A 15,080-nucleotide genomic window follows, 5' to 3' on the forward strand; every position below is an offset into this window, starting at 1 on the left:
TGGTGTGCATACATGCCAACTTTTAAAAATCCCCATAGGGGATTTTGCGCGCGACGACCTTTTTTCAAAGCTCAAAATTCACGACATTTTACCATGAAAATAAATATTTGTCCTTTCAAGTAAAATATCAATCTAATCATTGTACATGTATCATATATTAACATAAGATCAAGTGTGTTTGACCATTAACTTTAACAAACTATAAAAAAAAAAAAAAAAAAAAAACTTTGAAAGATACACAAATATTTTATTAAAATCATGTATTCAGCACAAAATTCTCTTCAACAACAAGTCACCTACATATTATCAAATAATACTTAAAGTTGCATCCTTTTACACCATATAAACATTGGCTGATCTATATATCAAAATTTAAATTAAAGCACATGCATTTAGGTACGACTACAAAGGCGATCTTGCTTGTCTGTAAACATGGGCTTGAAAAGTCTGGTGGAACTATCTACATTGCAACCAGAAAAGGAGTGATCTTCTGCAAACAAAACCTTTGCACCCATGACATCTGAAATAATTACCAGGAAAAAAACACATCAAAATATACGTTTTTACTTGTAAATTAAGGCTACTTGCTAATATAAAATTCAGTACAGACTTGTGCGAATTACGCATCACAAAGTCTATTGAATACTACACTATATAGACTACATGTATATAATACATCGCTATAGATTTGGATAGCCTATATTATTATAGTTGGAAAAAAATATTTGATGTACCTTATTGCATATTTTGGATGCTGTCAGCGAGAGGCAAAAATCGGGATTGTCCGATTGTTTGGTAGTGACACTATCATCGTTGTCATTCACGTTTGTGTAAAGGATATGTCAATTTGAAATCCGTCTCCCCGATTAATTGCTATCAAAACATGCTTCGCACTGTCCAATAAGGACAGGCAGACCAGGTAAATTAAACTACCCTGATACCATGCGACACAGGTAAACAGTAATGACTGACTATTGTCCCGATTTCTGATTGGCCAGTTCAGAAATGACGCGGGATTTCAAATTCCGGTTGGAAATGGGGGTTTGTTGTCGTAAAATGGGAGATATTTTTAGAAAATCGGGATTTCGGGGTATTTTTGCAATCCCGATCGGGATATCGGGATTTACCTTTTCAGTTGCTTCAAATCGGGAGAATCCCGCACAAATCGGGAAAGTTGGCATGTATGGGTGTGTGTTAAAATCTTTTAAAGAATCATTGGACCAGAAAAGCCAAAACTTGCATAAGGCTTCCTTATCTAAATGAAAATTTGATATACAGTTGAATGATGTGTTTGTTCAAACCATGGCCCCGTGCGGGACACAATAGAGGTTTAAGTTTTCTGTGATTTGGTGAAAAGTATCACTTTAGACAATTTATGTAATGTGGACATAAACATTTTTATATATTAATGTGTATTAAATTTTTCCACCAGGGAGTTCAACTTTCTCAGACACAGCTGAATGGATTAATATTTGAGCAGTGGCTTCTGGCAGACCTCCATGAGATTGGTTCGAACTGCTTGCCTGAAAAGATTAAATCTACCACCAGATTCCAACTTAATGGAACTTTTGCCTTACAAGTAAATGAAATATACATACAAGCCATGAGTATTCCACCATAAACACCAAAATGCATGGGCCTAGATAAAAGTCAGCACCTTTGAAGTTGCTGTTTCTGCTCCGGCTTTGAATCTGAAAGCCCTCCGTGTAACAGTGTTTTCACGGTGTCACACACAGTATAAAATTTTCTTGCAAAATACTACATGTATTAAAATATTGATTATCTAAACAATTAAGATCATTCCATGGGCAATTTTGAATTGTTTGAATGAGGTGATTTTGTGTTCCAACTATATTAATTTTGTTAATTTTCAAATCATTAGTTCTGACACCTGAGTTGAAAGTTTAAGTGAGCTTTTCTGATCATCTTTTGTATGTTGTCCATCTGTCTCTCCATAAACATTTTGCATTTTCATCTTCTCCAGAACCATTGGGCCACTTTCAACCAACTTAATACAAATTATCCTTGGGGATTCAAGTTAGTTAAATGAAGAGCCATGCCCCCCTTCAAAGGGGAGATAATCACAAAAAGGCAAAAATAGGGTGAGATCATATGGAAATCTCCTGGAGAACCACTGGGGCAGAAAAGTTGAAATTTACATGAAAGCTTCCTGACATAGAGCAGATTCAAGTATGTTAAAATTATTGCTGCTCCAGGGGTAGGATGGGGCCACAATAGAGATCAAACTGTTACATTGCGAATATGTAGGGAAAATCTTTTAAAGTCTTCTCAAGAACCACATGTCTAGAAAAGTGGAACTTTACTTGAATGCTTCCTGACATAGTGCAGATTCAAGTTTGTTAAAATCATGACCCAACCCCTCCCCAGGGTAGCGTGGGGCATGTTAATGTTGAGGCATCCTCATTTTGTGTGAATTCATGTTCAGTTATGTTGGGACCCTTTGAAATTTTTCATGGGAATTGAAGATCTGAAGATCACAACAGCTGAACAACAGCAGGGCCAAGGTGACTCAGCTGAATGATGTGGTCCACGGGTCTCTTGTTTATATGTATTTCTCACTGATGTACTCTATGGAAAGCCCCTAGCCCATTGTTTGTGTTAGGAATGCATCATCTGTGATGTGGTATGAACATGGTAATGACCATATTGAATTTGCAAAAATCAATAAATTCCAGTCCCCATATCTTTAAAACGCCCTCAAATAAATTTATCAAACTGGCATTTACCTTCATTTTTTTTACACACTTTCCAAAAATCATTGTGGAAAATCCCTAGAGTGGACCATGGATCAGTAAGTTCATAGTATAAACGCATTCCGTGCAAACCGTTCAGTGTTCTGTGCATGAATTGTTTCATACCGTTCCATGCAAGTGGTGTAGTAGTACACTTCAGGTTCTGTATATCATGAGAATATGCGGGTCAAGTACTTCTATTCCAATTCCAACTTTGGAATAGTTATGGCCCTTAGGCAGGGGCATTCCTGTCAGTCTGACACATCTAGTTAGATATGCACGTTAGCTAAAATAATTTTGTATTGCATCATTTTCCACTCTTGGCAGGTTGACTCCATGGTTGATGTGGGTAAGCCTTACTATGGACAGCTACAGAGGGTGCAGGGAGCAGACAATGTAAATGTGGAAGTAACAGCGGAACCTACACCACCGGTATAAAACTTCAGCATTGAATTTTCAGTGATTATTGTATGAACATGCTCATACTTATATACACACACACTAAATGGCTTCAGATTCTAAAAACTGGATGTAGAATAACGAATTTTGATTTCCTGTTTTAGCTCACCTGATCTGAAAGCTCAAGTCAGCTTTCCTCATCACTTTTTGTCTGGCGTCTATCCATCTTTAAACTTTTAACATTTCCAACTTCTTCTCCAGAACCACAAGGCTAATTTCAGTCAAACTTGCTACAAAGCATATTTGGTTAAAGGGGATTCAAGTTTGTTCGAATGAAGTGGGACACCTTTTTGTCTTGTTTAGTGCAGATTCAAGTTTGTTAAAGTCAGGAGTAGGATGGAGCCACAATAGAGGATCAAAGTTTTACATACTAATAGATAGAGAACATATTAAAAATCTTCTCAAGAACCACTGGGCTAAAGAAGTTTACATTTACATGAAAGCTTCCTGACATAGTGCAGATTAAAGTTTGTAAAGATCATGGCCCCTGGGGTAGGTTGGGGCCACAATAGGGACCAAAGTTTTATTTGCAAATATATAGGGAAAATCTTTAGATAGGGGCGACGGTAACTCAGGTAGGTGGTGTGGCCCATGGCCCTCTTGTTATCATGTCTGTCTGTCTGTCTGTGTGTCTGAAACTTAATCCTTTCCCATAACTTTTGAATGGTGAGTTATATGGCTCTCATATTTCATATTTACATTCCTTGTGACAAGACTTAACTCATATTTCATATTTACATTCCTTGTGACAAGACTTAGCTCATATTTCATATTTACATTCCTTGTGACAAGACTTAGCTTTGGGTACCAAAGTTTTTAACCTTGAGAGTTGATCTTGGGAGTTTAACATATTTTATGAAAGCCTAACCTAAGCAATATCTCCTCAACATTCTAAGGTAGGGCTTCTGTATATTGATTCTTTATGGCAAGAAATTTCATTTGATGCAATGATGTTTGACCTTGTGACCTTTACATTGGAATTTGATCCAAATTTCAGAATTTTAACAAAAACTTTAACCTTGCTCATAACTCTTGCATTGTGAGTGATACATTTTTATGCATCCATCTTTAGACGGAACATATTGTGGTACAGTGATGCTCATCCATTCAGGGTTTTCTGTTTCTAATTTCTTTTCTCTGTCTCATATCAAGCAGGAACGTGCTATGCAGCCTCTTTGGATCACTCTAGATCTTGTTGCAATATTGATCCATTTTGATCTCTCTTGCAGGAGTTTTGCCCCTTTATTATACCCCCCGCAACAAGTTGTGGGGGGGGTATACTGGAATCGGGTTGTCCGTCTGTCTGTCCGTCCGTCCGTCTGTAGACGCAATGGTTTCCGGACTCTAAAGCATTATCCTTTCCACCTACCGTCACCATATCATATATATGGACTACCCATGGGATGAAGATGTTCCCTATCGATTTTGGGGTCAAAAGGTCAAAGGTGAAGCGCACTGGACATCGAAGTAGCAATATAGTTTCCGGGCTCTAAAGCGTTATCCTTTCCATCTACAGTCACCATATCATACATATGGACTACCCATGAGATGAAGATGTTCCCTATCGATTTTGGGGTCAAAAGGTCAAAGGTGAAGCGCACTGAACATCGAAGTAGCAATATAGTTTCCGGGCTTTAAAGCGTTATCCTTTCCACCTACAGTCACCATATCGTACATATGGACTACCCATGAGATGAAGATGTTCCCTATCGATTTTGGGGTCAAAAGGTCAAAGGTGAAGCGCACTGAACATCGAAGTAGCAATATAGTTTCCGGGCTTTAAAGCGTTATCCTTTCCACCTACAGTCACCATATCATATATATGGACTACCCATGGGATGAAGATGTTCCCTATCGATTTTGGGGTCAAAAGGTCAAAGGTCACGTGCACTGGACATCGAAGTAGCAATATGGTTTCCGGGCTCTAAAGCGTTATCCTTTCCACCTACAGTCACCATATCATACATATGGACTACCCATGGGATGAAGATGTTCCCTATCGATTTTGACGTCAAAAGGTCAAAGGTCAAGCACACTGAACATCGAAGTAGCAATATGGTTTCCGGGCTCTAAAGTGCTATCCTTGCCACCTACAGTCACCATATCTTACATATGGACTACCCATCGGATGAAGATGTTCCCTATTGATTTTGGGGTCAAAAGGTCAAAGGTCACGCGCACTGGACATCGAAGTAGCAATATGGTTCAGTTTGTCATGCCTTGTTTTTTACACTCAGAAAAGAGGTAGTTTATACCTATTACCAACACCCTTTGGGAGATTTGGGTAAGCGGGGGGTATTCTTAGTGAGCATTGCTCACAGTACCTCTTGTTTGAAAATTAATGTTACATGGAGGGTACATGATTTGTCCATCTAATTCCTCCCTCAATTTTCAAGTGAGGACCTTCCTATTTTACAGATGTTTGTATGGGTATTGAAGATGTACATGTGGCAAGGATTTTCAATTTTTGAAAAAATTACATGTTATTGAACTGAAGTCAGTTTTAGGAAATATTATAAAGTGAGTGCATGGTTTGTCCTTCTAACTCCTCTCACAGTTTTAAAGCTAGGGCCTTTGTAACCAAGTTGAAGATGTGCATATTGGTAGAATTTTGTTTCTCAACAATTTTCTTTGATGTTTGAAATATGTACCTGTTGTTGAACTTGGTTTCCACACAGAACTCTTAGTTTGTCTATCTACCTCCTGTCACAGTTTTTAAGCTGGGACATTTTATTCATACAATGCAAAAGGAAGTAGTCACAGTTTGATGATGGCTGATACAACCTTAAGTAAAGTTCTACAAATCATTGCATTTTTGCCATGTTTGAGAATCAATGTCACAAAACAAACACTTATTAGTATAAACACCTATATAACATTCTCCCGGGCATAATTTGTACCATTTACAGTACTCTTGTTCATATTTCATGTATGCATTCCTTGTGAAAAGACCCTTTTTTTTTAAAGCTCACCTGAACCGAAGGGTCAAGTGAGCTTTTCTGATCAAAATTTGTCTGTCGGCGTCGTCAGCATAAACTTTTCGCATTTTCATCTTCTCCAGAACCACTGGGCCAATTTCAACCAAACTTGACACAAAGCATCCTTGGGTAAAGGGCTTTCAAGTTTGTTCAAATGAAGGGCTATGCCCAATTCAAAGGGGAGATAATCACAAAAATGCAAGAATAGGGTAAGGTTATTTAAAAATCTTCTCGAGAACCAGAAAAGCTGAAATTTACATGAAAGCTTCCTGATATAGTGAAGATTCATGTTTGTTAAAATCATTACCCCCGGGGGTAAGAGGTGGCCACAATAGGGGATCAAAAGTTTTACATACAAATTTATAGGGGAAATCTTTAAAAATCTTTTCTCAAGAAACACTGGGCCAAAAAAGCTGAGATTTACCTGAAAGCTTCCTGACAGTGCAGATTCAAGTTTTTAAAAATCATGGCCCCTGGGGGTAGGATGAAGCCACAATAGGGGATCAAAATTTTACATGTAAATGTATAGGGAAAATATTTGAAAATCTTCTCAAGAACCACTGGGCCAGGAAAGTACAAATTTACATGAAAGCATCCTAACATTGTACAGATTTAAGTTTATGAAAATCATGGCCCTCGGGGGTAGGTTGGGGCCACCATAGGGATAAAAGTTTTACATGCGAATATATATGGAAAATCTTTAGATATCGGCCAAGGTGACTCAGGTGAGCGATGTGGCCCATGGGACTCTTTTCTTGGTACTGAAAATTTTAACCTCATGACTTTGACCTTGTATTTTGACATACTTTTAAAAGAAGTTAACTTAGGCAATATTTCTAGCACTGTTGAAAGGCTTTCATGTTTTGTATATGGATTTCTTATTGGCAAGACGTTACATTCACCATGATTTTTTACCTTGTATCATGGTAATGTCATGACCCTTTGGGATTATGTTGGGGCCACTACATGAGGTCAAAATTTTTCACGGGAATAAAGATTGCAAAACAAATCTTATAATCACAACAGCTGATTAACAGGGCCAAGTTGACTCTGGTGAGAGATGTGGCCCATGGGCTTCTTGTTTCATTAAGTCACTCGAGTAGTTTTGTGATATGATTTTGTTCATCGGTATCAGTTTTAAACATTAACATTTTGTATGAAAAGATTGGTATATGTATGTGTCAAGCAAAATTTATCAGTCATAAAAATCTAAACAATACTGTTAATTCTCAGTACTTCTGTCTTAATACCTTGTCAGTTGTATAACTAGAGTTTGTTAATTTCAGTGGGAGCCAAAGCCAACTCGCATGATGATGCTGAACTTGACAGATGGTAGTATTTCTTTACAAGGGATGGAATACAAACAAATTGTATGTCTGAACAGTCAACTAAAACCAGGCTGTAAGGTATGGATAAATCACAGCTGTAGAAAATGTTCAAAATGGAATACAAGTGTGAAGTGGGCATGTTTATGAGTGAATGGAATACAAGTGTGAAGTGGGCATGTTTATGAGTGAAAGGGATACATACATGTATAGCTAATTATAAGGTTAGTACAGGTTCTAAATTAGCAGTTCATAATTTGGAACCGTCTTGTCATCAGATCTGAACACTTGAAGTGTATAAGATGTAGTTTCATCTTTTTTCTTTAAAAAGCTTTACTCTCTATTGTTCTCATGGTGCAAGACCACAGAATTAAATGTCCAATGAAGTACATAAAGAAAGAACATTGACTAACTCATCACAAAATTATGTATTACTGAAAGTATTTTTTGAGAAATCCAAGTAATTTCAAGTTTACAAAACTTTATGAAACCACACTACGCCATTGACATGTTTGGTAAAATCAGGTCTTAGTATCTCACTGTAGAGTCCCTGAATGGTGAGCAAACAATGGGTGGATGATGAACGAATGCTAAACGAACGCAGAGCAAATGGTGAATGCTGAATACAACTTTGTGAACAGGAAGCAAACGCAGAGAGAAAACTGAGCACGAATGTGACACAGAGTGAATGGTGAGCAAATGGTGAACGCAAGATGAACCATTTATTAGGAATGCCTGGGGTGTTTTGCTCGCATTGCACTTATTTCATAATTTCAGAAAAAGAAAAAAAAATTAACTTGATCAATGAATAAAATTTGCTGACATCATCAGATTGGATTTGAAAGCTAATAGTGCTTCCTTGTGAACACTTCTTGAAGAAAACAATAAATCTGAATGAAATACAGAATATATACTTAGTTATATACTTATTTCAATTGATATCACATTGTTTTGCGGATTTTATCCCAGCAAAGATTTTCATGACCTGCCTTAACATACCCACATACACTATCATTGTGAATTTCACAACCCCAGGGTTCTGACTCTAGGGTGGGTTCAAAATAGTCATATAGTGTAAATGTAACATATCATGATATGTCATGTAAAGTCTTTCATCGATATGGGCTCTTTGGGGGGCAATTTTGTATTAAGAACATGATCTTGTTTTGTACTTCTGTGGAATATTGGAATTAAGCTTAGAAAAGCAGAACAGGAAAATTATTATAGATTTCATAGCCCTTGGAACTAGTGATACTTTTACTTAATACTCAGGTAACTGATAAGGCCTATGGACCTCTTGTTCATTTTGTTGTTCATAGAAAGATAGATCCTTTCACTTCTGAGTTCACAATGTAGAAACATAAACTGAACGATGAGTGAACGCTGAATGAATGGTGAACACATGGTCAGCAAAAGCTTTTTGAACAGTGAATGCGAGCGGTTGGTGAACAGAGAATGCTTAATGAACAAACACTGAACAAGCAGTGAGTGAATGGAAAAATGGGAAAGGAGAACATTTCAGGGACTGTAGGAATGAAACTTTACATGACTTTTTAAATACAACTTTACAACTTGAAGTTCAATGATATTTTCTAATATGTGAGTGGACTAATACTCTGTATATTGTGATTAGATCCTTGTTAAGGGCTATACTATGTTTGTATATTGTGATTAGACTCTTGTTAAGGGCTATACTCTGTTTGTATATTGTGATTATAGATCCTTGTTAAGGGCAATGTTCCTTGTCGCCGTGGCATACTCATGTTGACTGCAGACAATGTAACGGTGCTGGGAGGTGAAGTGGACACACTGATAGAAACCAACACACCAGAAAATTCCCTGAAACTAGCAATGTAATGTCTGAATATTCATTATTTTGAAGTTTAATTTTGTTTGTAGTCTTTTAAAATGTAAATGTTATTGCAATCTGAAACATTGTTGAAACTATACACATACTTTTGAACTTTAAATTTTGAATTTTTTCATAACAGATACTCAATATTCAAATTTTGTTTAAACCTGAAGGCTTTTTCTGGTGCCAAGCATTTATGGTTTCTTGGTAAATGAAACATACTTTTTTGAAGCTTTTAAATCATTACTGTTTATTTTCAATTAGTCAAAATATTTTGTTCTTATACATTCGCATGTAAAACTTTGATTCCCCATTGTGGCCCCACCCTACCCCAGGGCTCAGGATTTGAACAGTTTAACTGTTTTGAATCTGCACTCATTTTGGAATCTTTCAAGCAAGTTTTATCATTGTTTGCCCAGTGGTTCTTAAGAAGATGATTGATTGATTGTATCTTGCTTAATGTCTCTCTCTCGAGAATTTTTCACTCATTTGGAGACGTCACCAAGACCGGTGAAGGGCTTCAAATTTAGGGTTCTTAAGAAGAAGATTTTTAAATGATGCCACCATATTTTCACTTAAAATGTAGATGACTGATGCACATGCATGATGGAGAGACTCGTAAGTTTTTTGCTAAAAATTTCTATTAAGTATATTTAGATATTTGAACCCTGATGGATTTGAAAATTATGTAGAACCGAGTAATAACCTGGAGCTTCTAATGGCAAAGGAACTTGGTGGCGATTATAACACCAACATGTTTTTGAATTGTATCTACCCCAAACTGAAAGTGTAAAATGTTACTTTCATTTTCGTTTTTTGATTCACTAGCAGGATGGAAATGCAGAGACTGCTTCTGCTCATAGTAACTCTTGTGAGTCTAAAAAAGACATTGTAGGTTAAATGATGACACAGCTGATGAAACATGCAAGCTATTAAGCGGTTTCTCTATCTCCCCTGGCCTTCTACCATCTGACAACAACTTGTTCTCGAAGCATCTTCTACTCTCTGAAAACACCTTGTTCTCGAAGCATCAATGCGAATTAACAGATTAAACAGGCATTCATCAGCTAACTTATATGCCCTCATCATGTTAATATCAAATGATTGTCATCCAAACCCAGGCCCCAGTCCCCCAAATTCCCTTGCAATATCTGTAGTAAGGCTTGCAAATCATGGTAAAAGATGGTCAAATCAGTAGATTGTGAGCAGTGATTCCACAAACAGTGCTTGGACATGAACTCTAACGTGTTTGATGTGCTGGAGAAAACAGATGAATCAGTACTGCAGTAATTAAAATTTAGTTTATTGGAAAAGGACCCCTCTACAGGAAATGATACAGACTGTTCTCTTATCAGTAGTGTATTGAGCACCCCCCCCACCATCCATTTACTAAATATGAAATGTGCTCATTATGTATTGAATACCTTAAACAAAGTGCGAAGATGCTGCCAGGGCGGCACTGCACTAATTGGAAGATGTAAGTTTGTTTACCTCATGAGCCTGAGGACCAGGGTTGGACTTCAATAGGGTTTCATTAAGAAGCGTTGGAAAATTCTTTTAATGACAATTTTCTTTTTTTAAGAACCACAAGGGTAAATTGTGTCTAATTAGTATCCAGGCATCCAATCTGTACAAGTTTTCTAAGTAGAGTAAATGTTTATAGGGAACAAAGTTTACAGCATTCCGGGAAGGAGTATCACCAGGATTTCTCAAATGATGTCATGATCAAAGCAAAGAGCAAAAAAATCAAAATGGAGTTGCCATCAGAAGCACAGCAGCTTTTAACAAAGGGCAGGACACAAGGTAAAAACATCAAATACAGAACAAATGATTCTTTGATTTCATCATTATTTTGAGGACAAGTTTTTATTAAAGTGAAAGTAAAAATAGGATAGTAAGAGAATGTGCAGTGAGGGTTAAGTATTAAACTATAATTATGAATTCTGGTATATTGATAGTGTATTCAAATTCAGGTAAGTGTTTTCATGTTGCCATATTATTATAACTCCTATCAAATTTGAGGTCACGTGGTCAAAGGTCAAGGGTCAAACTAGACATGGGAATATACTGTCTGCTCAGTATCTTGAGAACCCTTTTCTTGACAGACATCAAACTTGGTACACTGATATGTTTTCAGGAGAAGATGACCCCTATTGATTTTGAGGTCACATGGTCAAAGGTCAAGGGTCACACCGGACGTAGGAATATACTGTCCGTTCAATATCTTGAGAACCCTTTTCTTGACAGACTTCAAACTTGGTACACTGGTACATCTTCAGGATAAAATGACCCCTATTGATTTTGAGGTCACATGTTTAAAGGTCAAGGGTCAAACTGGACATTAGAATATATTGGCTGCTCAATATCTTGAGAACCCTTTGCTTGACAGACTGCTTGACAGACATCAAACTAGGTACACTGGTACATCTTCAGGAGAAGATGATCCCTATTGATTTTGAGGTTACATGTTTAAAGGTCAAGGGTTAACCTGGACATAGGAATATACTGTCCACTCAATATCTTGAGAATCCTTTTCTTGACAGACATCAAACTTAGTACACTGGTGTATATTCAGGAGAAGATGACCCATATTGATTTTGAGGTCAAAAGTCAATAGTTGAACTGGATATAGTAATATATTATTGTCTCCTATATTTTAAGAATTATTTGCTTGATTGACATCAAACTTGATACACTGGTACAGCATAAGGAGTAGATGACCCCTATTGATTTTTAGGTCTCATGGTCAATTCACTCTTGACATAAGAAGATACTGTCTGTTCAATATTTTGAATTGATGATACTACTATCAATTTAATGATGTTTGTGTATAACCCTTTTCAATTTTGCACCATAGGGGACATGTGTTTTACAAACATCTCTTGTTGAACATTAGTGTGCACAAATCCCGAGACATGTATGAATTAAAAGTTGTCATTCATGAGCGAGCTTTGAGTAATTAAAATATTGCGGTTTCATTGCCACTCATGTCAGTGAACAATATAGAATACGGGATATCGGAACTATGAAATTTGGAACTCTTCTGAAAAAGAAGTTATGTATGTTATGTAAACATTTCATCAGTATAGGCACTTTCAGGGGCATTTGTGTTTTAAGAACACAATGTCATCTTTTTATACTGCTGCTGAATATTAGAATTTAGCTTAGATATGCAGAACAGGAAAATTATTATAGATTTCATAGTCCTTGGGGCTAGGGATACTTTTAACTAATACTCAGGTGATTGATAAGGCCTCTGGGTATTGTGTTTATAGGTAAAGCTTGTTCTTGTTTTTAGCTCACCTGAGCCAAAGGCTCAAGTGAGCTTTTCTGATCAAAATTTGTCATCGTCGTCGTAAACTTTTCACATTTTCGATTTCTTTTCAAGAAGGGGCCAATTTCAACCAAATTTGCCACAAAGCATCCTTTGGTGAAGGCTTTCAAGTTTGTTCAAATGAAGGGCCATGTCCCTTTCAAAAGGGAGATAATCACAAAAATGCAAAAATAGGGTGGGGTCATTTAAAATTTTTCTCAAGAACCACTGAGCCAGAAAAGCTGAGATTTACATGAAAGCTTCCTGATATAATGCAGATTCAAGTTTGTTCAAATCATGGCCCCTGTTGGTTGGATGGCACAATAGGGGATCAAGGTTTTACATACTAATATATAGGATAAATCTTTAAAATTCTTCTCAAGAACCACTGAGCCAGAAAAGCTGAGATTTACATGAAAGCTTCCTGATATAATGCAAATTCAAGTTTGTTCAAATCATGGCCCTGTGGGTTGGATGGGGCCACAATAGGGGATCAAAGTTTTACATGCAAATATAGAAGAAAAATCTTTAAAAATCTTCTTCTCAAGAACCATTGAGCCAGAAAAGCTGAGATTTACATGAAAGCTTCCTGATAGAATGCAGATTAAAGTTTGTTCAAATCATAGCCCCCCGGGGGTTGGATGGCACAATAGGGGATCTAGGTTTTACATACTAATATATAGGATAAATCTTTAAAATTCTTCTCAAGAACCACTGAGCCAGAAAAGCTGAGATTTACATGAAAGCTTCCTGATATAATGCAAATTCAAGTTTGTTCAAATCATGGGCCCTGTGGGTTGGATGGGGCCACAATAGGGGATCAAAGTTTTACATGCAAATATAAAGGAAAAATCTTTAAAAATCTTCTCAAGAACCACAGCACCAGAAAAGCGGAAATTTACATGAAAGCTTCCTGACATAGTGCACATTCCAGTTTGTTCAAATCATGGCCCCCTGGAGTTGGATGGGGCCACAATAGGGGATCAAAGTTTTACACACAAATATATATTTTAAGAAAAATCTTTAAAAATCATCTTATCAAGAACCACTGAGCCAGAAAAGCTGATATTTACATGTAAGCTTTCTGACATATTTCAGATTTCAGTTTGTTAAAATCATGGCCCCCAGGGGTAGTATGAGGTCACAAGGGGGATCAAAGTTTTGGATACAAATATATAGGGAGAATCTTTAAATATGAGCCAAGGTGACTCAGGTGAGTGATGTGGCCCTTGGGCCTCTTGTTAATTGAATTAAACTGTTTTTAGCAGCTGAACCTGTGAAAGCTAATGCATACAATACAGTGCCCCATAAGCAAGAAGTTTTGAAAGTGGCAGACGAAGTAAGTATAGCACTGGCAGCGAAATTGTATACTCCCCGCACAGTGTATGAATGGCTCAGAGTTTAAATTTCATTGTAATGGAGACTTCACTTCTTTCTCATTAAGTATTTTATGTGCACACAATACTTGTTTCAGTGGGGAGATGATATTGGATTAGATGATTGGCTGGAGGATGACTTTGAGATGGAGACTGTCCCTCCTCAAATGACCACTGCGACATTAGTTAACCCTCAAAGCTCTGGACAGTGCAAGACTAAGGCACTAAAGCAACACTCACTCGGAATGAATTCATCTGTACCTCAGATGTCAGTAAATCATAAGGTCATCTCATCTCTGCCTGTTTCTGACTCTTCTGGTACAGGTAGAGCAAACTCGGGATATAGAAATGAAAGTTTTCAGGATGCTAAGGAAATAGAAAGTGATTCTCAGGCAGTTAAAAAAACAAATTCAAAAACAAAGGTTTGTGATGTCACCAAGAACGATGCTAAATATGATGCTTTTCCGGGAAATCAAACCTCTACGGCAATACCTATAAACAGTGAGCCACAGAAAACTAATTATTCAGAACTTGCTTCAGATATTGATGTATCTGTAATTGACGAGAACCTTTTTGATGACATGGATGATTTTGAAATGTCAGCTTGTGGTGAAGATAGTACTATCCCTCCAGAAAAACATGGAGGGTTGCAGGAAGTGAATACATTTATCTCGGGAGAAAAGAATCAACCACTACTTCCAGTTCTGAGGAAAAAAATGTTCAACAGTTCCAGAAGTCCAGAGAATATCAAGAAAGAAATCACAACTTCACAACCAACAACTAATCAATATCAAAAAGCACAAAATAATTCTACAAGCCAGTCAAAAATTGTAACACCACAGAGAGAGGAAGAAAAGGCTACAAAACCACCAATTTCTATCGCTATTACGAGTCCCCTCAGGATTACAAACCAGCAAACAAGAATTGATGGTAAGGAAATTGATGAGGTGAAATTCTAAGATATATTGAAATCATTGCCAGTTTTTAGCTTACTTTGACAGTTGTGCATAAAAGCTGCATATAG

At 37.0% G+C, this 15,080-nt stretch overlaps 1 protein-coding gene and 1 long non-coding RNA gene across 3 annotated transcripts in view; one reads left to right on the forward strand and one right to left on the reverse strand.

The window, feature by feature from the left end:
* The window catches only part of LOC130052601 (uncharacterized), a 46,880-nt gene that overhangs the window by 3,303 nt on the left and 28,497 nt on the right, over window positions 1–15,080 (reverse strand). The gene's annotated exons all lie outside the window — the stretch shown is intronic.
* LOC125677246 (recQ-mediated genome instability protein 1-like) overlaps window positions 1–15,080 on the forward strand; it is a 36,105-nt gene that overhangs the window by 1,071 nt on the left and 19,954 nt on the right. Inside the window, exons 2-8 of one of the 2 annotated variants that reach the window (XM_048915254.2) lie at window positions 1,433–1,579; window positions 3,081–3,185; window positions 7,477–7,596; window positions 9,235–9,368; window positions 11,031–11,170; window positions 13,946–14,019; window positions 14,155–14,986. In XM_048915254.2, the coding sequence (XP_048771211.2) occupies window positions 1,433–1,579; window positions 3,081–3,185; window positions 7,477–7,596; window positions 9,235–9,368; window positions 11,031–11,170; window positions 13,946–14,019; window positions 14,155–14,986 (1,552 nt within the window). The remainder of the gene's footprint in view (window positions 1–1,432; window positions 1,580–3,080; window positions 3,186–7,476; window positions 7,597–9,234; window positions 9,369–11,030; window positions 11,171–13,945; window positions 14,020–14,154; window positions 14,987–15,080) is intronic. The other variant, XM_056158055.1, reaches the window with a different exon arrangement.

Source organism: Ostrea edulis, chromosome 3 (assembly GCF_947568905.1).
Source record: "Ostrea edulis chromosome 3, xbOstEdul1.1, whole genome shotgun sequence".
Lineage (NCBI taxonomy): Eukaryota > Metazoa > Mollusca > Bivalvia > Ostreida > Ostreidae > Ostrea > Ostrea edulis.